Genomic DNA, 22,611 nt, shown 5'->3' on the forward strand with positions numbered 1-22,611 from the left:
TTTCGTTTTTCGCGATTATCTCGGAAACTATGAGAGATAGAGCCTTAAAACCTATTCCATTCGATTCCTGAAGAAATTTGGGTTCCCTGTAGGCAGATGGACGGCTCAGAATCGTATTTTTTCACTCCCTACACCCTATACAAGATGAATCAAATTAATTTTTTTTGGTGATTTCGTTTTTCGCGATTATCTCGGAAACTATGAGAGATAGAGCCTTAAAACGAAATTTGGGTTCCCTATAGGAAAATGGACGGCTCAGAATTGCAGTTTTCCACTTTCTACACCCTATACAAGATGAATTGAATTAATTTTTTTTGGTACTTTCGTTTTTCGCGATTATCTATGAGAGATAGAGCCTTAAACCTAATTCCATTCGATTCCTGAGGAAATGTGGTTTCCCTGTGGGCAGATGGACAGCTCAGAATTGCGTTTTTCCACTTCCTACACCCTATACAAGATAAATTGAATTAATTTTTTTTGGCGATTTCGTTTTTCGCAATTATCTCGGAAACTATGAGAGATAGAGCCTTAAAACCAAATTTGGGTTCCCCATAGAAAAATGGACTATCTGAAGTACATTCAGAGATTTTCATTCACAACTCAACTGAAGAACACATCTACTGGGGATTTTCACACTAAAAATCGACATCCTAAAAAAATTTTTTTATCTCAAATGTAAATTTTCCGAAACATTTTATAACTCGACATTAGGATTTAACAAATTCTCTCCTAAACACGGACGCCACGAGGTCATTAAACCTTCTCAATTATTGTCCATAAATAATCGAATAAAGGAAGAATTCAATTCCGAGAAATGCGATTCTTTTCAAATTGTAAAAAGGTCTAAAAGAAATGTAATCCCTCCAGTACTTCCATTCCTTTTGATCATCCGCACTCTCTTTGCCACGTCGTCCGTAAAAATATTTCATCCCTTTTATCCTCCGAAAAGACCATCGTTAAAAAAAATCGAAGTTCCCACATAATTTTCTCTTTTAATTCTCCCAAAAAAGGAGTAAAAAACGTATTTTCCCTGAAGAAAAAGATTGACGCTCATATTATATATAAGGGACGCTCCACCTCCCTTCACACATAGACTGCAATTCGTCGATTCAATTTCGGTGCTGTTGATTCAGGTGAAAACATTACTCGGATTATGGACTGAAGCCAATGGACAAATCCATCGAGAGTGTTAGTTATACGTGGTCATCCATAGTCGCGAACAATCAAGTGGAATTGAGTAACAACAAATATGGCGCTTATTGTCGACAATTGGCTCGATAGTAGGGCAACATATGACTACTCATCCACTAAATTCCCAACGGAAATTCACAGGGAGAATCGAAGAGAAATGAATAAATTGTGAGGATTCAATGATCCATTTATGATTTCCAGTGTGTAGTCATTTTATAATTTCCCCATTTCAATTCCGTGATGTACGGAGTGAAATATGTTGTCGTTAGGAGCCATATTGGAGAGTGAAATTAACACCGAGCCGTTCGTTAAAACCGAAAGCGGAGTTGATAATTTTATCGTTTGTTTGTTGTTGAGTTTTATCGTCACCAGCTAGGAGTCAATAGCTAGGTTATTAGCGATGGCTCTGGACACAGTCTTGTCAAAAAAATCATAATTAAACGAAAATTGGATCTTCAGACCGATTTTCCAGTTTGATCCAGGACGACTTTTTTACGGGTGTTTACACCGTTCCTGGTGTGGCCTTTTTGGGACACCGATCTGGTATCCGAATTGTTTACTGTGAACTCCATCTCGCATTGTACTCTGCACTCGCAGTGCAAATCCCGTTGCAAATGTCCAATCTCACTGATTCAGTCAGAATTTCTACTATTCTTGCAACTTCACCACTTCCTCCTATCCCTCGTTTTCTCCCTAATTTATTATCGCCTCAATTCCCTCGGAACGAAATTCATTAATAAAATTCTCCATGTATACCCGAGTAAGCGAATCAAATTAGTAGGACAATCCCACGTAACTGGTCGCAACCCGGAAAAGGGATTTCGATCGAGTCACGCTCTGGATATAAATCCGCAGTGTGTGCTCTCAAAGACCTGTCGTTGCCGGCAACTACCACCCCAAGTAGTTCCTATGTACACGGAACACTTGGTAAAAAGGATGAAAAAAAAGAACCGAAAATAAACGGGAAGAATAAGAAATCGATTTCAACTCGTAAGAAAACTCAAGGCAGTAATTTCCGAATGGAGTAGAGAGCCTGAGCATAGTATAGTTGGCAATTTCTTGAGTGTATTGAGTGTCACGATGGGAAATATATTGAATCGATATAGAAATCAGGTTCCAATCCTTCGAGGAGAACATGTTTACAATCATAGAACAATTTTTCCAAATTAAAATGTTAATTTTTGGTTTTTCCCCTTTTCAAAAGTAAATGTGACATTTTTTGTCATCATTCTATTTCGTGATGTTTGACTGACACTGAGAAATATTTTCTAATTATCCCTAACTTCCTGATACACAGAAATTATTCACTACAGTCATCATGTGAAGTGAGAGCTATGTTCTTCTGAGATACGGTATTCATTCATTGTATGGTGGAGAAAAAAATTCAGGAAAATTTACGTGAGAAAACGTAAAAGTGAGGCGAAACGTTCTTTCGGAAATTTTTACGAGAAAACGCGGAAAAATGAGGAGCAATAGTGAATTATCTCTCTCCGGTTTTGGAAATTTTATAGATCGGAACGTAATTTGTACGTGACACTCCATAAAAATTTACGCGGAGGAGAGTCGTTTCTACGACGTAGTAGTAATGCATCGCGATTAAGTCAAACATCATAATTTTTACGTGATTTCTAGGATCCTTTTCAGGAAACTTTTTTCTTCATGTGAGATAGCTTATCTTATCATATTTTAATCTCATCTTGACTATCGTATTGTGTAATAACTTACGAAATCGTGTTTAAAAGAAAATATTTTCGATTTTTACGATCACCATTTTCAAATAATTCAGCACCTTTACGATCAAAACTAATTTTTTTCCAAGCATTTTTTAAGTATTGAATTTAGTTGATGATTTACTGAATTACATGACGAAATTCAGTTCCTTGTATATTGACATATGAAGAGAGGTTCTCGTTTTGTTGGGATAAAGTGAATTGGATAATGAATCAGAATAAAGAAACTAACAGCAATATTGCCGATAAAGAAGTTTAGTAAAAGAGAATCACGGTGAATCTTACAACTAAAACTAGAAGACCAGAACCACTTTGACAAGAGAAAAAGTTTCTTGATAAAAAAATCGGTTGATTATAAAAAAATAAGTTAATTAAATGTGCATTGAAATGTTGATGTAATGATTAAAATTATTTAATAAAGTGTTAAATTCAATAAACTAATAAAATTAAAATTAAAATCTTGGTATTTTTATTTTATGGCTACCAGTTCACAGAAATTTCCCCCCGTGTGAGCGCATGGTGTATAGAGCGAAATGCAGTCGTATTCTCCGAATTCGCTTCTCCTATTCCCCCATGAGTGCGACTATGATAGGAGTTTACTGCAATAAATGTCTAACAAACAAAAAAAAATAATAAGCTCCACACAAGCTCCCCGTAATCCATTCTTGTTTTTCGATGGAACAAAATTTACAAGTAATGCACAAGTAACGCACATTCCGAGTTGGTCTAAAAAAAATTGCCAATAATCTCAAAAAATGTGGACATTTATTTTCATTGTTCTGAACACATGGATAAATCCTGCTGCGATATGATACAATAGAAGATTATTTATTAGAATTTCCACATAGACTGAAATTCATGATCTTTAATCCGCTGGTTGGCAAATTTTTGTTTTTCAAAAAATATACCGTCACAAAGAGTCCGAGGGCTTAACGCTGCGACAACCGTTTACTATTATTCATATATTGTGGTTTGCGTCATGCACCTGTGAAGCGTGGGAGTTTTACTCGTGAATTTCCATAAACAAACAATTTCACGCCGATTGCCATTGTCCCACGATGTTTTTTTTCTTTTCAAAAATACATTCGTACCAAAATATCAACGAATATAAAAAGGGAAATATCATCGCAGGGTGAACGATAGGGATGAGAGTACCCGTATCCTCAATGAATAATAAAATATTCCTTTTTTTGGTTATCGGTATTGGGGTAAAAAATAATACTCGTGATTTATGGATGTTATTTTACATGTGAATGGTCGATGATTTAAAATGGAAATTAATTACTTTGCAAACGCATTAACGGACCAGTGAATTCGGTCAACTTCGCGGAAAGAATACTATAGCAATAATAGAACATTTCAATTATTGTTATTGATACATGAGAAAGTTTCAATTTGAATTTTTCACCAGAATAATGATGAAGAAAATTTTTCATCGAAACAAAACCGATTGATAGAACAGGGAGACCAATTTTTACAATTCTGAGACAGAGCGAAAAATCTCTGTGGATGTTCACATGCAAAGGATCCACTTTGCGGCGTATAATTTCCCAAATATTTAGGTTCTTCCATTGCAATAAATTGCAATTTTCAATAAAAAAGAAAATTTTAACTCACTTTGACACGTAGCAAATGCTGCAAACTCTGCGCCTGAGTGCTGTTCGGTAGTGGATTATCCCCACCGAGTCTCGCCACCGCAATTACATTCTCCCTCGTGATATTGTACAAGAAAAGAGTACATACCGTCTGAAACGTGAATGTAAGAGGGTGAAAATTAGGTATAATCATATTTTTTGTGCTACTTTTTAAAATAATGGGTGCAAGTGTAAAGAGTTTAGAAACGTTGTTTTCCTTTTCCTTTCAGCTTGTAAACAGAATGGAATGGAACAAATTGAAATCCCCGGAATTTGAACTTGAATGGATATCGACGCTCATGACTTTTCACTGTTCAGGCGAGTGCGCTTTCTTTTGTTCAACAAGATTTTTATTTAAAGAAAATAGTCATTATTTACATATATACACAAACATCTTAAAAACTAAGATCAAAAAACTCTGTAAATATATTATTGGCTTTGTATAAGCTTTTGGCCCATTAGTGACTGTCGAATTTATTTCATATTTCACATTTTGGAATTTCATTTGAGATAACAGTATATTTTGATCATGAAAATGCAATTATGGTTAAAATATTTTTTGGTCTTAAAAAAATTTTTAATTGTTACTGCATCTAATTGAATGTTCAGAAAAAAACATGTTGAGAATACACAAAAAAAATTGTCTGACGGAAAAAAACAACTTTTGTAATGAATATTGAAAGATATCATTTTTCAAGGACATGCATGACATCCTTAACTCGATATTGTCGAGTACCTAATGTTTCCATAGCACACCCAAAGATGAAAAAAATCACAATTACCTGATTTTTCGCTTCTTCACGCATGAAGCTATCGAGCGAGTTGACTGCGTCCAGCACAGTCTGATTGTTATGACTCCTAAGTAGATTTTCATCTTCCTCACTGTATCCAAGGAACATGAAGACCCCATGAGGTATACTGTAAGACTCTGTTTGGAAACACAATAAAGTTCAACATAAACACATTACATAACTCGCAGCAAGTCAGCGAGTTGTCTCGCAAGACGATTGCTCAAACGTCCCAAAGTCAAAATTCGTGGCACGCGTAACACCACCCAGCCACCCACTCGTTCATTCCCTCTACTCCATTCTCCTCATTTCGTATGTGTACAAAATGTGGGCTGAAGTGAGTGAGGTTTACAGAGAAGCTAAGAAGTGGAATGGGCGGGGAGGAGGGGAGTTGAGGGCCTAGAGTAGCGCTAACCCAAGCGAGAACGAACAGCTTACTACTCACCCGGGGAAGGCCGCATGCATATGAAACGACCGCTGTAGCACAAACACCGGCCACGATAAGCCTGGTAAGCTGGTGCCGCATGGTTGTAAAAGGCAAAGTCAGTCTTGCAGGGTGACGACTCGACGCAAATTGTATTACAGAGGAGCAGTTCACCCTCACCACACTGACACAACTCTGAGCACTCTGGCTCATCCTCGCGATAAAGCTGAAACAAAAATAAATAGAAATTATTTTATTAAGGGCGCGGGGGGGGGAGTGGTTGTTGTGATTCCATCATTTTGTTGAGGGTGGAGATGACGAAAGAATGAGAGAATGCATGAAGGAATGTATATTACTTCTTGCGGATTTGTTGAGACTTTTTGATATATGAATAAGTCAGATGCCACCGACTCATTCTAGTTCACACAGAGAGAAAACGACCGTAATATCACAAGAATAATTTTATAACGTAGAAGAATAGAATACCTATTCGAGCAATTCAGGAAATTGGTGTTCTTCGGGATGAAGCTATTCGATGGTGGATGGAGTGTGAATTATTCGTGAAATGATGAGGCGAATCCCAAATGAGGAGATAAGCTTATTTTTCAACATTAAACTCATCGAGATACACGGTAGCGTATCGGCCAAAGAAAAGTCTTGACTGTGACTGCTCAAAACTGGGCGAACGCTGTCGTGTATCTATACGCGAGCACCTACCCCTCCATTACCTCCGAATCATACCCATTAAATAAAGTAAAACCGTGACAAGTTACATGAAAAATACTGTTAGTTGCATCATATAAATCAGCCACAAGGTTCTCATTGATGTGACTATTTTCTTGTTCGAATCAATATTTAAAAAATTACGCGCATAGCAATGGGTTCGTATGCACATTCTCCCGTTTCACATCATCTCCTATCATTTTTTTGTTACGGAGTTGGTAGCAGTGTAAGACAGTCTCACGCACCAAGGAGGCGGCCCGGGAATTTACAAATTGAATTTGGAGCATGAATGATAAATTCCACAGATATTTTTCAATCGGGTTCCGCGGATAAATGTACTCTTGAAAGTTATGGGATTTAAATTCAGTAAAACTTCCTGCTTCGTGAGCGGAAAAGAATAAAAAATCGTTTTTATTTCATTTCGGAAAGCAGAAATGAAAGATCAGGAGAATAACCATTTGGCCTTTATGAGAAAAAATGGGAAAATCTCTTTAAAAAACAAAAACAAATGTTTTTGTAAGAAAAACTGCACCGAGGAAAAATTTTTTTTGATTCGTACTGAACAGTAGACATTTAAAAAAAAAAGCCAAGTCAGAAATTCAAATGAATGGCCATAGGGCACAATCAGATGTCTATGAGAAGCATATTTTAAATCGAATGAGGATTGGAAAAAATCAGAAGAAGCCGGACCAATACCGCCCTTGGCACGGAGGTTTCCACCTAATTGTTGAGTATCTATCTAATCCCCCATATTCTGATCCGCACCAAGGACATTGATCCAGCTTCTTCTGATTTTTTCCAATCTTTATTCGATTTAGAAATATTTTTTCATAGCCATCTGATTGTACTCTATGATCATTCATTTGACATTTCTGACTTGGTTTTATTTTCATTTCCTTGTATTTTTCAAAAATTTCTACTATTCAGTAAGGATCAAACAAAAATTTTCCTCGGCGCAGTTTTTTTTACAAAAATATTTGTTTTTGTTTTTTAAGGATTGCGATTGACAGCAAGCAACGGTCATTCCATTCAGAAATATCTATAGGTTTTCTCCCGCATGAATTCTGCACACTAATAGACACGGTGTACGGATTTGGTGACTCATAATAACGCTTCTGAACTATTAATGCCACTCGTGAACTATTAACGAATGGTATTAAAAGTTAAGAAGTCTCGTTAACAGCAACTGAATGCTTCTATCAGTGCATCCATTCAATATGAATGTCCTTAGTGCAAGATTCACCGAGTCGAAACTCTTTAATATTATCAATCATTCCGCCGTCGAAAATAAGTATGATGCTAAATGAAACATTATATTCTTTTTGGAATAAGTCAAAAATAAGATGTTGAGGTTATTTCTATCTTTTGAACTGATTACTAATTGAACATATTTAAGAAATGTCTAGACGTTTTCCTTTGCATGAATACTGCATTCATTCAATATGAAAGTCCCTAAGGCATACTTCACTGGTCCGTCATTCGAAGCTTTTAGTATTTATAATCAATTTCTCATCTCCTGATGCAAAAAGCACTATTTCTCGAGCCAGGAAATTCGCACTTCATCAGAGAGTGTTTCCGTTCAATTCATAAATATTTTACGGAATTCGTAAATGACTTGATTCATTCCATCCAATTTTCATCCGAAACGATTTGTTTTTAAGAGAAGACTCACGAAATTCATTATCTGATATTACGTCGTTTTCGCTGCCGAATGCAAGCTTTGTATTTTCCGGATTTTTACGTCTTCTAAATTTGCTCGGAACTGATATAGAATGTTTGAAAATATAAAGAAATGATACACAGCCTCTAGACTTTCAAAACCACTTATTTCACAATTCACCTAAATCCATCCCCTCTACATCAAATAAACATAAATTCCATTGATTTACTCCTGATAAATGAACCAATAAAATCAAACAAATAATTAAATGCCGACCTATTTGCGTGAAATAAATATTGAACTATCCTCTAAAAGTCTCACTCCTACGCTCGAAGTGAATACAATGGAGCCAGACATTCTTGCACGGATAAAAAAAATTCAATAAAATGTCTTTCAACATTGAAAAGAAAGGTGAAAATTCGCTACACTGGCATTGACATTCGATTTTTCTCAAAAATAGCAGCTCTCGTGAACTTACCCTTTTCGCTTTACCAACACGAATATACTGATGGTTTTGTCTCGCCCTTTGAACCACGCAGAAACCTGAAAAAAGATAAAATGAATAAAAAAACTCTTCAATATTTACACACACCCCTATTTTATAGTTTTCATGCACGAGGCAAGTTAGTTCTTATCGTCTGTACTTTTCCCCCTGAATTTTCCGATTTATTCTATAACTTTTTGTTTGATCTGTACTTGTATTTATTTTTCCCTCCTTTTACATTTCATCTTTTCAGGTATTACGATTGAACCAATGCCTTTGGCGCGGAACAGCCTTCCCTCATCTGTCGAAATGTCGTACGAGCGAGCGATCAAAGTGTTTGGTATCCTCTCAACCTTTTTCGGCAGCAGTTGCAGTACGGCTGGAGTGAGATAAATGGAGACAGAGAGATATACTAAACTCGAAAACACACGGTTGAGACGAGGACGACGGATAGACATAGGGGAGGTGAGAAAACACCCCTTGTAAATTCCCGAAATATTTTCCTTGGCAGTCAACAGTTCATCCGAGTGCCACACCTCTCATACTCCTCACTCTTTTGGTACTAGTAGCGTACACATGCTCACGACGCAGTCTTTGATCCTGCATTTTCAACGTCAGGCTAAATATTGGCTTTTCTCGCGCTCTACAAAATTTACAGTTTTCATTGAGAGTGTAAAATGGGGGGAGGAGGGTAAAACCAGCCGAGTACAAATGTACACCACTGGAATTTTTTGTCACGTTAAAGTCTAGTGGTAGAATTTTAGGGAGCAAATATTTTTCAACTGTCTTGTTCCCTGCGATTTATTCTCTGCAGTGGGAGGAAATGGAATTCTATGATAGAGATAGATTATCTCAGATTACTTGCAACAAAATGGCTGATGCGGTCATTACCTGATTTAGGGCTGCGTACGAGAATCAAATGAGACTTCACTTTGAAGAGATCGTCTCGGTCTTGCTGAACACTTGAGGAGAAAATATGACAAATGTGTCATCAACACAGTCTTACGGTATCACTTTTTCAAAAATCACAATAAAATAACAATGGAATAAAAATCCAAACGCTTCACGAATAGACCGTATATATTTCAGGCACATATCCCCACAATTTCATTAGCCGTCACTACAGGGATTATTTCTAATTATTGAAAATGTACGCCGTAGTTCGGGATTTTAGTTACGTTAGAGGAAACTGATGGCTGAACATGGCACCGTTGAGGGAGGTTCGAGTGCGCACGGCGGAGACCATCGTGTGAACTCCGCCAATGCATACACTATAGATTCTATTGGGAACTCTAGCACTGAATGACGCGCTCGACCGGCCGTAGTGCGTACTAGTGCGAGCAGGTAACTTGGAGCCACTGAATGGGTTTGTGTATACAAAAAAGTTGTTTTTTCCCGGTTAATATTAAATTTCTCGCGATCTATATTATTTGTGCATATCAACACAGTTCCAAAGTCATCCTAAGAGCAGAGAGAATACTATGTTTCACTCAAAAATGGAGTTCGACATCAGAGTAACAAAAAAAAATGAATTTTGCAGTGCGCCTGGCTGCAAGAGTTCAGCCTATCCTAATCCTACAGTGAAATTGTTCCAATTCCTTGAAAAAACAAGAGTTTCGTCAGATTAAAGACAAAATTTGGTAAATTTGGGAACAGTTGATCGTCGGAACCTTTGATATTTTCCTCCACTCCGTAGCCCCAAAATTTTCTACGGAAGTGCCTGAACACAAAAACCTGGAAATGTGAATTTTAGCAGCCAGAATCCCCAGAATGTCTTCAATAAAACGATTGTAACTAGCCTCGTACAAGAACACAAATGAAAATCGTGTAAATGTCTCACTTGGTGGTGTTGTACTCGTTGTCGTTGTACTGGGTGTTGTAACACGAATAGTAGTACTTGTTGTACTAGGTGTTACTGTTGTACTGGTTGATGCCTCTGACGTTGGCGCAGCCTGGGTTGAGGATCTCTTTGTCACATCTGGAATAAAATTGTCCTCTACAATGGTCTCCGTAATCGTTGGCTCAGTTGCCAGATATGTTGCTGTAGTGCTCCACACTTCTGTGGCTGTTGTTGTTCTCGGATGTGGATGATGATGATGCTTCTTACGAGTGTGAAAGTCCTTCTGTGAGTCAACTGCAGTTGGATAATGAGAAAAATTTCAATCGTTAATCTTTCTTCATGGAAATTGGCTGGAAAGTGAATCAAGATTTTGTTAGGGGGTTGGTGGAAAGTTTTAAAGAGGCAGAAGAATAAAGCCCTGATGAGTTTTACGGTGGGTACTATGCGGAAGATGCAGGCTGGAGCAATTTCTGGGTATCTAAATGACTTATCTAACCTGGTGAATGCAATTCTCAGGAAGTCCCAGGGCATTTGGGTTTGAGGATTGCTGGGATCGATAAGTTCTGGGGGTTTGGCGGAAATTTTGTGAGGTCGTCGCAATTGTTGTTCCACTGAGATTAAAGCTTCTAGTTTTTGGAATCAAGTTATTGGTTCTAAGAAACTCATGGTTCTAATATGCATTATCACACATGGAAAATATCTGAAGTTGAAGACCAAAAATGTACTTATTTCAAATGAGAAATATTTTTAATTTTGATTCCGGGACAGGTAAGTTTTTAAATTAAGATTATTTGGGGGCTTAAACAAATTACATATATTTATGTATATCTTTAGGCGAAAGGTATAAAGTTCAAGATTAATTAAATGAACATTAATTGATTCAAGATGTTGGATGACCTACTTTTAATAAAAAAGGAACTATGAACTATATTGCGACAGACTGATACATTTCAGAGATATTTTAAAAGATACTTATTTTAAAAGATCAGAAAGTATCATCAAGCTAAGAACAAAAATATTCTTAATTTAAGGATTAGACTATTACCGACACCAGAACCAAGATTTCGTAGAATGACCGAAACTGCGGAATAATTGAAGTACAACTCTGTTAGATTTGAGGAAAAATTACAAAAAACTGAGACTATTTTGGTTGAATTCCGCGGTAAATCTTCGTCGGAGTGAAAATTTCACATATTCCTTAGATTTTTTACTCACTTCAGAGATTTTCACCAAATACTCGAAACTTAGTTGCCCGAGTTTCTAAATCAATTGTTGAAAATTCTTTGTACGACAGTGCTCATCTATTACTAAGCTGTTAAATCCATTTCCATGGGATTATACCAATGTTAAATATATGAATGTTGTAAAAAAATGTCATTCAATTTTTCTTTTCTTTTCATCAAGAAAATCGAACAAAAAAACTCGGAAAATTTGAGCCGAAAAAATCCACAGAAAATAACTCAATAGAATACGTAATACATATAGAAAAATCGACTCTTATTGACTTTTTCTATAAAATATTTGTTATTGAACATTTCATCAAAATCTGCCAAAAAATAAGAGAAAGTTCAATAGAAATCCAATAGAATTGTCAAGCGAATTCGCCAGGTTTTTCTATTAAATTTTTTCGTACGTGTAAAATGCATATCTTCTTCTGGAAAATTCAACCGAAGGATGAATTATTACTACATCTCACCTATTGTCGTCTGTTCAAACATCCATTAAATTTAACAAGATGCACTTTCCAACCAGGACACTCGTTAAAAATTCATTGACCTACATTCAAGTATTGAATAAAGCAGACATAAAAGGACTATAAAAAGATTCTATTGTCAGTCAACAGATGAATTTTACGATCGATTTTAGAGGGCAGGATGAAATCGCCCTACGTCCAAGGATTGTCGTAACACGTTAATACCACAGGGGACACACTGAGATGGGGCTAAAGACGGTTGGAGATGAAACTTAGACACATCCCATGGGACAATATGATGGGGCTGGGCGCACGTGGTACTATTACAATCCTGAGGAGTCTGTTGTATGGACATTATTAACTCACCCACGCAGGGATTAACCCAGAGGAGACGCTGCCAGCCGAGGCAGTCGTACATTTGTGTCATGTCAGTGCCCTTACAAGCGCAGTTTGATCTCAACTCTGTTCCGAGAATACCGAGCATTGCACGTCTGCAATCACCTGGTGGTCCTGCACACTTCTTTGTTACACTGTCTACGGCACAACTCTGCTCGTAGTGCTCCAATTTATTCCTAAACGATTGAAGAAAAAATGAAGAAAAATTACATAATAATATTATATTAATCCGATAAAATTCTCCAATTTTTATTCTTTGCTATTTTTTATGTAGTCTATAAAAATGTGAGGATAGAAATTGAATTGATGGGCATTCTTTCATTATTTGAAAAAATATATCAATTTTAAAACTTTCCGGAGACATTGAAAAATCGAAATTTTTATTTTCTTCCTGATCACGTATCTCTGCTTTTTTTTCACATTCTTCCATTGAAATTAGATCACAAAAAGGGAACATATTGATATTTTTTCGTCATTTAAAAAAAAGTCAGTTTTGAAATTTTTCAGAAAAATAAAAAATCTTTTTTTTTATTTTCTTGCTGATCATCTCTCCCTGCATTTTTCTCATTTCCTCTCCATGAAATCAGATCATGAAAATGAAAAATATTAATCTTCCTACATTATTGAAGGAAAAAAACTCTATTTGGGTTCCATTCGAAAACTGGTGCTACAACGGTATTAAACTTAAATGAAAACTAATGTTCAAAATATAAAAATTGAATTGTGGATTGAAGAGCAAGGGTTTCATTTGAAGGATCTTCATGTAGAAATGAATGAATACTCCATGCATCCATCAATTGTTCTTTTCAAATTTCTTATTCAATCTTTAGATGATCAGCTGGCATTTCAACTGTTTGTCAAAAGTATAAAAGTCTCCATAAAAACGCGGCGAGAAATCTAGCGATGAAAATATCCCCGCAATGAGCACTGATGAAATTAATATTCTACGAGGATGGAAATAATGGGTTCCATTGGATAATTGAGTTCATTTTTTTTTCGCCGAATCTGAAAGCTCTCGCTAAACAATTCAAAATTATGAATGTCTACTGAAATCGTTTCAGAAAGTCTTGAATAACAAATGAAAATGAATAAAACGAACTCTGTATTCGGGACCAGCATTTAATCTCTAGTTTATTCAATCATACTCCATCAGTCATGTAAAAATAATCGCCAATTCGATCACAAGATTTACCTGCAGGCTCTGTCCTCCTTGCAGGTTTCAGCTAAACCATGACAGGTTGGTAGCTCCGCAAGATCATGGCCTTGTGCACAGACTGGATGTGTTTTTTCCTGCGCGACCATACACTCGTCTTGTTTATCCTGCGTTTTCCTGATTGTGAAAATAATATGTAAAAAGAGATTCATACACGGAGAAAAAATTCGGACAAAAATTACTAAACAACACGGAGCAAAAATATATCTGAATTGAGTATAAAATATACTTGAATCAAGTTTATTTTATAAGTGTATTTTGATTCGAGTATATAATATACTTGATTTAAGTATATTATTCTTGATTCCCAATTGGGAGATGGGTATTTCAATTCGAAGATGATTCTTTCGTATCAGGCCGGGTTATAGCACGCCCTCTTAAGTGTAATATAAGGGTCAAGCACTAAGTGTCAGAATATAATGGTCAAAAAGTGAAGGTTAAACAATGAAGGGCAGAATATTACGGTCAAAACATTATGGTCAGAATATAAAAGTAAAAAAAGTGGGCGTCAGGCAATGAGGGTCTAAATATAAGTCAGACATTATGTCAGGCACTTAAATGACCCTCATTGCCTGACACCCTTTTTTTACTTTTATTTTCTGACCCTAATTTTTTTATCCTAATAAACAATATAAATATTCAGAAGCCCTTTTTTAACCCTAATATTCTGATCCTTATTCCTTCACCTTTACATTCAGGCCCTCAGTTTTTGACTCTAATATTCCGACCCTCATTTTTTAACTTCCACTTTTTGACCCTTATATTCTCACATTTTGTGTTTGATCCTTATATTATACTAGACTTATGCGCACGCTTATCTATTCGTTGTGAAAATTAAAAAAGTATATTTTAAAGTTTATTAAAAAAGTATATTTTATACTCGAATCAAGAATGATATGTGGACGTCCGCATGAAAAGGGACCACTTTGTCGATTCTATTCTTCAAAATATTCACGTTTCTGTCTCAGCAACTCCCAATTACATCAACATTGAATTGTTTTTTTCATCCAATATGTATGACCTCTCGGCCTTTTACATTTTCGCACCCCTCCCAAGAAAGTAGTGTTAGAAAAGATAATAAAATGGTCGATAATAATATTGAGATACCAAAATAATAAGACATTTTGGTATCTCAATATTAAAATCAACAGACATTTAAAATTCGCATTAAAATATCTACAAGATGAAGTCGGTTTCGTTTTCGAGGTCAAATTTTGTCGAACCGTGTAATCTGTCACTGCCGTTTCCTGGTAATTCTTCGTTCTTTTTTTCTCAGTGTAATGTTACAGAAACTAATTAACATATCATCCAACTACCTCTCCATGGAATCACTAACAAGTGTAAAATTACCTCAACTTCAACTCCCAAGATAGACATTGTTCACAGTGAATCGAACCATAACGAAGGTACAAAATATTTTATCAAATGAACCTCAAGTTGAATTCTTCCGGGAATCCCTTGTATGCCTAACGCAAGTGTGACTTGCACGAGAGGGTCTGTATCTCACAGGAACCCACGAATAATACGTTAAATCCGTTGAGGATATATAACAATAACTAAGGAAAAATGGGAACAATGGAGAATATAGCTATTATCAACGCGGTAACTCGTTCATTGTCAAAGTAACTCCATTGAATGCCTCAGGCGTATCAGTATAACATCAACCCAAAACTCCATAATGAATAGCAAGATGAAAAACCATTAAATTTGACCAATGAAACCGGACAAATTGGTCGGCTGAAGTTGTAATTAAATGTTCTCACCCCAAATAATCGCTTTCTAATTCCCTCAAAGTATCAAGAAGGGAAATTGGCTCGTTAATTGGGTACGTGTAAACCAACGAAGCACTCGCCCATTCGTTTGTCTCAACGTCACAGTAACGTAACCCACTCGAAATTGTCCAACAATAAACCATTCCTCCTCGTTCCGCGCTCTCCACCTCCTTTTTACCTAACTTTCTCGACTTGTATCAAAGTATCCCACACACTCACAAGCACCACCAAGCTCCTCCTCAACTCTTCAATGAATGAGAACTATTACTCACTTGCACAGGCAAAAAGCAATCTCCATGGAGTGTCTGTCGTTGGCCTTCTTGTAGAAGTGCTGAAGGGCGTTCATGCACTCGTTACGTGCACAGCTGGCCAAGTCGCAGTGATTCAGCACGGGTTGAAATAAACCACTGCATTCGGTGTCGTTTCTGGTGGTGATGAAAAAAAAAAACAATTCAATTTGTCAATTGGAAATTTGAATCTCAACGGTGGTGAAAAGCCATTGTGATAGTTTTTACCTGCAGAGCTCGAAAGCATTGTGACACGTGGTCGTCAGCACCAGTTTCATGGGCTGGTGGATGATCCTCTCGGTGTCAATACCCGTACCACTGGGATCTGGTGGAGAATTTAATAATTCATGGAGGGGTCATGCATTGGCTTGAATTTAGCAGCGAGAAGCTAGAACTTGTAACATTATTTCGAAAATATTTTTGAAATCAAGGGGAGGAAACGATGACTCATGACACACTTTTATAAAACGGTAGGATAATTTTTATCAAAAATTTCTCTCCATGTAGTTCAGTTGTTTTTGAGAGGTTGGTGGAGTGGGTATTTACCGAATTTTCAATTAATTGAGAATTCAAATGCATATTTACCAGAGTTGTCTAATTTCTACAAATTTGCAAGCAATAATTGAACTGAAATTTGCAGTTCCCATTGATTTTTCTCTGAAATTCTGAATTTTCGTCACGAACTAAAATGTGATAAAAGTTTCCGAAAAGTGGCCCGGAAATTTCTGCTAAAAATTTTTAATAGTGTAACAGACAATAGCCAAGGAGTTTTTTCTGGTTATGGAAATGGAGATCCTCATTTCCATAACCTGTGATGATTAAAACTCATAGGAGTCTTCTCTTAAGAACTCAAAGTACTAGATTTCAGAACCAAAGTGCCTTGATTTAAGTACTATGATTCTCAGAGAAATTTCACTCGAATCCAGTATTTTGTCTCTGGAAACCAGAAAGTTTTTTCTCGACGATTGTTACTACTTCACTCGAAAAATCGTATAAATCTTTATCATAGAATGATAAATGATGCCAACTCGATGAAATATCCTCTCTAATCATCCTTTTCGCATACGTTCGAAGTGTCGATAATCTGTTCAACCTAATGGATGATTCTTCCTGCCACCGGAGTGCATTAAATCGATAGATTCGAACCGGGTGAATATTGAAGTGACTTTTACCTCCTCTCAGGTATCAAACACGTCTGGGCACTATCGAGTTGGGGTGAGAAAAATGAGTACCGAACCGCGAAACCCAATGGGATAGTCCTCCTCTCGGGAATGACTAGTCGTAAGTCTGCGACGAGAGAGGTTGGATTCGACGCGGTTTATTAAGACAAACGAGCCTGATTCTCTGGCCTTACCCTGTTGCCGCCAGCAACCCTCCGGAGTGAATTGGGAGAGGGTAATGACCCTAATCATAGCGCCATCAGACATCAAGGGTCAATGCTGTCTACAGCCACCACTGACGAGAGATAAAGATCTTCAAGATAGGGAGAGCAAACAGCAATTATGCAATTGCAGAAAATGTTCAGACAACAGAATTGAATAGAACTGGTAACAGTGCAGAACTGCCTAAGGAGATTCATTGTTAAACGTTTCACTAAGAATTACATTTCAAGTTTGTCTTCGAGGATATCCTTGAGTCAAAATGTGAAATTTGTATATCAGTTGTATTAAGGCAGAGTTGATCGTGGCAAAAGGCTGCCAGGCGCAGAGATGCCTCGAGTTAGTCTCCGACTGAATCACCTAGCGGCAACTTCCACCGAACCCCCAGGAGCGACTGTGACTTTATAAGTGAGCTATTTCACCATGAAAATGATGGAAGACAACGGTATACAAGGGAGAAAAGTCTCGAGTAGTTCAGAGATACAGTTGAACGACGTGCTACGTACATTCGATATAACGAGTGGAACAATTATCAGGATACAAACGGAATTGATTAAAAAGAATCATTTCCATGGATCGGTTTATGCTTTGGATTTGAAATCAGTGCAATACTTTTGCAAAATCTATCTAATTTCCAGTAATTTTTTTTATGGCGAATTTGCAGAAAAAACTGAGACAACTTATTCAGAAAATATTTCCTGATCCAAGGAAAAGTTTTTCTACGAGAATGCCTGTGGAAGGGAGAAGTATTATCGGATTGCAGAAATATCCTTCTAATAATACCATACATATGATAAATGGCAATGTGACCATCTCATATGATTTTCTATAGGTCGATCTTATGGGGAATTCGGAAATATCCGATAGGAAATCGTATTTCCTAAAGAAGGTGGTCTGTGGAAGATTAAAAGAAGATTCCTATTTATTATTCACATCTTTTTGATAGAAACTTCAGCTTACAGAATTTCCTCTTACAAGAACCTTGAAATAGCAACGTTGATGGTCGAGTATTAAATTCAATTTAGGGGAGGATGGGGCAAAACGGCCCCCCTTCAATCGTCAATATTTTCCGATTCAATAATCCGATTGGGATGAGTTGGAGCTCGTTTTGAAGAATGAAAAATTATCTTCAAAATGAAGTTGAAACTGGGAATTTTCACAATGTCATTCACAAGTTATTGACAATTGAAAGGGGGCCGTTTTGCCCCACCCTCCCCTATAATCCATTTATCAGCAATTTGAGAATATCACCTGAAGTGATTTATTATGACAAACTCCATGAGTCTGTAACAGTCAATTCAACTATACCATACACATTGTAATATCTGAGTATTTTCCGGGTTCAACCGCAAAGTGAAATTGTATCTCATTATTTTATTCTTCTGTCAACAGTTGAAAACTCCCCGCGAAGGCCTTGTACCTAGAAACAGCCCTAAGGACGTGTCGCAGCAACACGTTGAAAATAAAACGCTCACTCTTCAGCCGGCGGTCGGAGTGGACACTTCAAACGCTCAATTTATCCGACTTTCTTAAATCAATGCCTCCCTGCGAAGTACTCAAATGAATCTAATGGTATTCTCTATTCAAATCGAACTCAATCATTATTCAACTTGTTACACAAATTCCGATCAAGTTGAATTATATCTCATACTAGGAGGCTACGCCCCCTGCCCGCAACCCCCATATGACCCCCATGATCCTTATTCTGACGCTTGTGACTTAATCTGAACCTTGTGACTCTCATTCTGACCCTCATTATACCCCTCATGACCCTTGTTTTGACCTTTCACTTCTGACTCTTAATTTTGAAGTCTTAATTTCGAGCACCAAATTTTCATCACCAAAGCCGAGTGCAATTTTTATAATATTCAGATAAAAATTACAGAACGCTCTAGAAAAATTCCGTGACAGTTCCGTAAAATTTTCTACAATAAGCTGGAAATTTACAGGTTTCATTTTTTCTGATCGAATCATTAGCAAATCAATGGAATAGTTGATCTTCCAATAATGAGATTTTCTGAAATTTCAATAGTGAAGTCAATTGATGAAAAAATTGTAGGATTTCATGCACCAATTAGGCAAAAACTTTCCATATTGTAGACTGTCCACAGAATTCCAATTTTTTAAACAATACATAGAGATGATCCTATTGCCAGTCTTAATTTTGTCGTATACAATTTCAAATTTCCCAAAAAAAAATCACCCACAGATTGAAACCCAAAAAACCCAATAATTTACTTCAGTCGACGGGTCTCCACTAGGTAAATCGAACTCCCCTCCACCCAGCCATTGCAGAAGAAAACTATGTCGAAACGGTCAGAGAAGAATTCCTGCTTCCTCGTTATACGATAGGGCTTAGGTGAAACTATTTACTGGAACGAGCTTGCACGGAAAATCCAGTAATGGCAAATCGAATTTTCTCCACTTATACCATCTCCCCTTTTCCTCAACCCCTCCAAAACCACTACTCCCGGAAAGAACTTCCGCGCGAGTACGATTCACGGACTCATGTTAACGCGACGCAGGACAAAAAATTCCCGTATACATCTCCTGATTATTTTCCCTTTCAATTTACATCGTCCAACTGTTGTTTATCGTCGAGCACCCCTTCCCCTTCCTTTTCGATGCGTAAACACTTTGATTAATGGCACAATTCTAGTGACTCTTGCACTCACCTCCGTCGGACAGCGGTACACAATGATCACAATCTTGGCTTTCATTGTCGCTCGAAACAATATTCATCCTCATAATTCTTCTCCAGGACGCTATCGCCAACGATTACGTCAGCTCACTCATCCCTTCCCCCAGTCTTTCATATCGCATTCTTGGTTACCATTGTGCTTCACATAATATCCACGGTATTCATTAAAGAACAATTAACCTCTTGGAAAACAAGTGGTGTTACACGCGGGAGCTTAATAACCCAGCGCCAGAGCAAGATGATAAGGCAGAAAGGATCCAGGTAACAAGAGCGAAGGCAAGAGAAGGAGCGAGGACGTCGCTCAGGGAATTCAACAAAGAAGAAGTGTAATAAGGATATCTCTCTCTGGGTTCGTGACAAAACGTTTTGTTGGTTAGCTACCAGGAAAAATAGAGACACACCGGAGGGGTTAATGCGGAGACACTGGTTATTCCGGAGACGTTTTGCGATGGGTGAAGGGGGAGAAGGGATTGCAGCTTGCGCACGTGAATCTTTCTGGATACTCGTTGCAAATGAGAAAAAGAATGGTGGATTGCATCGGATTCAACTAATTGGAAAACGTGTCCTGCAAGCTGGTTGGATCGATGTTAGCCTCTATCCACGGCTAACAAACTTATTTATAAAGATGAACAAATTCGGAGAGGAGATGAAAGGGTTCTACGTGCAATGCTCACTCATGATAGTTTTCAGGACAAGTTTGTGGGTTGCAGGTGGCTAAAAGTTGTAGCATCAGATAATTTACCCGGAGGGAAGATTTCACCTGATAAATTGAACGGGGTACGATCGTGTTATGATGTTATCGTGAACCTTTGCGCTATATTTTGAAATGAAATTTCTCAAGTTTTAGCGTGATTTGGACAGAAGTACTGCGTCATAGTGGTTAAGGGTAGTTGTGAAATCGCGACCGGATTCTAGATATACGACCGACGGTGGGAAACGTGGAAATGAGAGTGGGTCCACGCTGGAAGCCGGGTGAAATTAAATTAAACTATCCTTCTGCCGGTGTGATAAATCATATTGCGGAGTTTGTGAGAGCGGAGGGAAACGAGATGAATATCGCGAAGCGGCCTCTCAGGCTGTTGAGGTTATCGATTTTTGCCTTCTTTCGACTTTTGTTTCTCTTCTCATTTCGACGGACGACGTCAACCCCTTTTCTCATTCCTGAGAGTACACCGCGTGTCGACGATAATGGAGAGCATTATGTAGCCATTTTCTTTGGGTAATAAAACAAGTTGTAAAATCTCGGGGTCACATGGTCGAGAAGTAATCGTGGAAACCGAAGATTTGCAGATTTCCAGTGGCGGTAGAAAAAAAAGAGAACAACACAATCAAGATCACTCACGTGAGCAAAAAGAAAAAGGGAAAAAGGGCTTTATATGCACTTGTGGAAAGGAAGACCATAACTAACGATGAGAATCGATTTCTCCTCACCTCAGTGGTGTGTGATGTTGTAGAATGGGTGAGACTTGAAAGGGGTAACGATCTATCGTATACCTTGGCATCATTACCAGGCGTCCCGAAAGTGCATTTCGAGCGAAAAATAAATCGATTCTATCATGCCCTAGTGCTGCGAGCAGAGGCGACAGCTTGGGTATCATCCTTAATCGAGTCTAGTCGTGATCGAAAATCGGGGATATCAGCGGTGATCGATCGAAAGACAGAGATGGAGAGATAGATAGAGAGGAAGTCTTTTAGGTGTGCATCCCTGTCAACATGCAGCTAAGTTACTTCGGATTTTAGAGAGTTCGAGGGCTGAATAATTATGGTTGGCATATTGGAGTTATTTGACATGGTGGTCGATCCAGAACTGCACCTGTTTGAGTAGAAATTCGAATGAGGCTCAAGTTCGGAGCTGATCTGTCATATGTGATTGTCTCTTGGTTTCGGATCGAAAATAGAATTCCAGTTTTGATTCAACTACAAGTATCAACTTCTACTAATAATCGAATTCATCTTAAATCACAACAGCTTCTATTCTTGATCTGGTCCTTCTGAGTACATGAAAATCCGAACTCCGACTCGACTCCGAAAATCCGACTCGACTAATAACTGAATCCGGCTCTGGTCAAAACCGATCCCTAATCTGATTTTCCCTTCTCCATGTCTGACCAGCTTTCTGGATATCAAGCGAATCAGGAATGCGGAGAAAAACGATTCGTTTCTCAAACTGATCAGGTCCTTTCACCTGAATTTCTACTCACCTGATGGACATTCTGGCGTGTTTTAAAAACGAAATAGGTTCCATACAAATCCTTTAAAACTTCTGACGAAAATTAATTATGATCATGAATAACGTGAACTTACCATCATGCTCATCAGTAAGATTTCTACGATGATGTGGATGATGCCGGAAGCCAGGCAGTGCAAGTTGCTTCAAAGCATGGAGATCCTGATGATTGGCGTCGATCAATGGATTCTCCAACTGTGACTCGATGATCTCGAAACTCGTCGAGTTGTCGGGATGAGAGATGATTTTCACTGTAAACGCGGGCTCAGTGTATCGCGATAGTTACTAAAGGATGTGCAATTGGAATACTCCAAATTGCTCCAGCGAATGACCGACGACTCTCACCAGCCTCCCTCCTTCCGCTACACCACCACCACTCCATCTATTCTAGTCCTGAGAGCTCTTCGGCGAGAGCAAACTCGAAGAAATATTTTCAAAGAAAATACGAAGGATAGATGAAGGTGGAAGT

At 37.7% G+C, this 22,611-nt stretch overlaps 1 protein-coding gene across 1 annotated transcript in view; it reads right to left on the reverse strand.

The window, feature by feature from the left end:
• LOC107037265 overlaps positions 1-22,611 on the reverse strand; it is a 140,189-nt gene that overhangs the window by 31,301 nt on the left and 86,277 nt on the right. The window contains exons 7-16 of the mRNA XM_015255726.1: positions 22,220-22,393; positions 16,064-16,160; positions 15,821-15,973; positions 13,756-13,893; positions 12,534-12,739; positions 10,475-10,768; positions 8,629-8,693; positions 5,789-5,993; positions 5,338-5,483; positions 4,539-4,667 (exon numbers count right to left, since the gene is read on the reverse strand). Coding sequence (XP_015111212.1) covers positions 4,539-4,667; positions 5,338-5,483; positions 5,789-5,993; positions 8,629-8,693; positions 10,475-10,768; positions 12,534-12,739; positions 13,756-13,893; positions 15,821-15,973; positions 16,064-16,160; positions 22,220-22,393 — 1,607 coding nt within the window. The remainder of the gene's footprint in view (positions 1-4,538; positions 4,668-5,337; positions 5,484-5,788; positions 5,994-8,628; positions 8,694-10,474; positions 10,769-12,533; positions 12,740-13,755; positions 13,894-15,820; positions 15,974-16,063; positions 16,161-22,219; positions 22,394-22,611) is intronic.

Source organism: Diachasma alloeum, unplaced genomic scaffold (genome assembly GCF_001412515.2).
Source record: "Diachasma alloeum isolate Michigan unplaced genomic scaffold, Dall2.0 Dall_scaffold_00216, whole genome shotgun sequence".
In the NCBI taxonomy this organism is placed as follows: Eukaryota; Metazoa; Arthropoda; class Insecta; order Hymenoptera; family Braconidae; genus Diachasma; species Diachasma alloeum.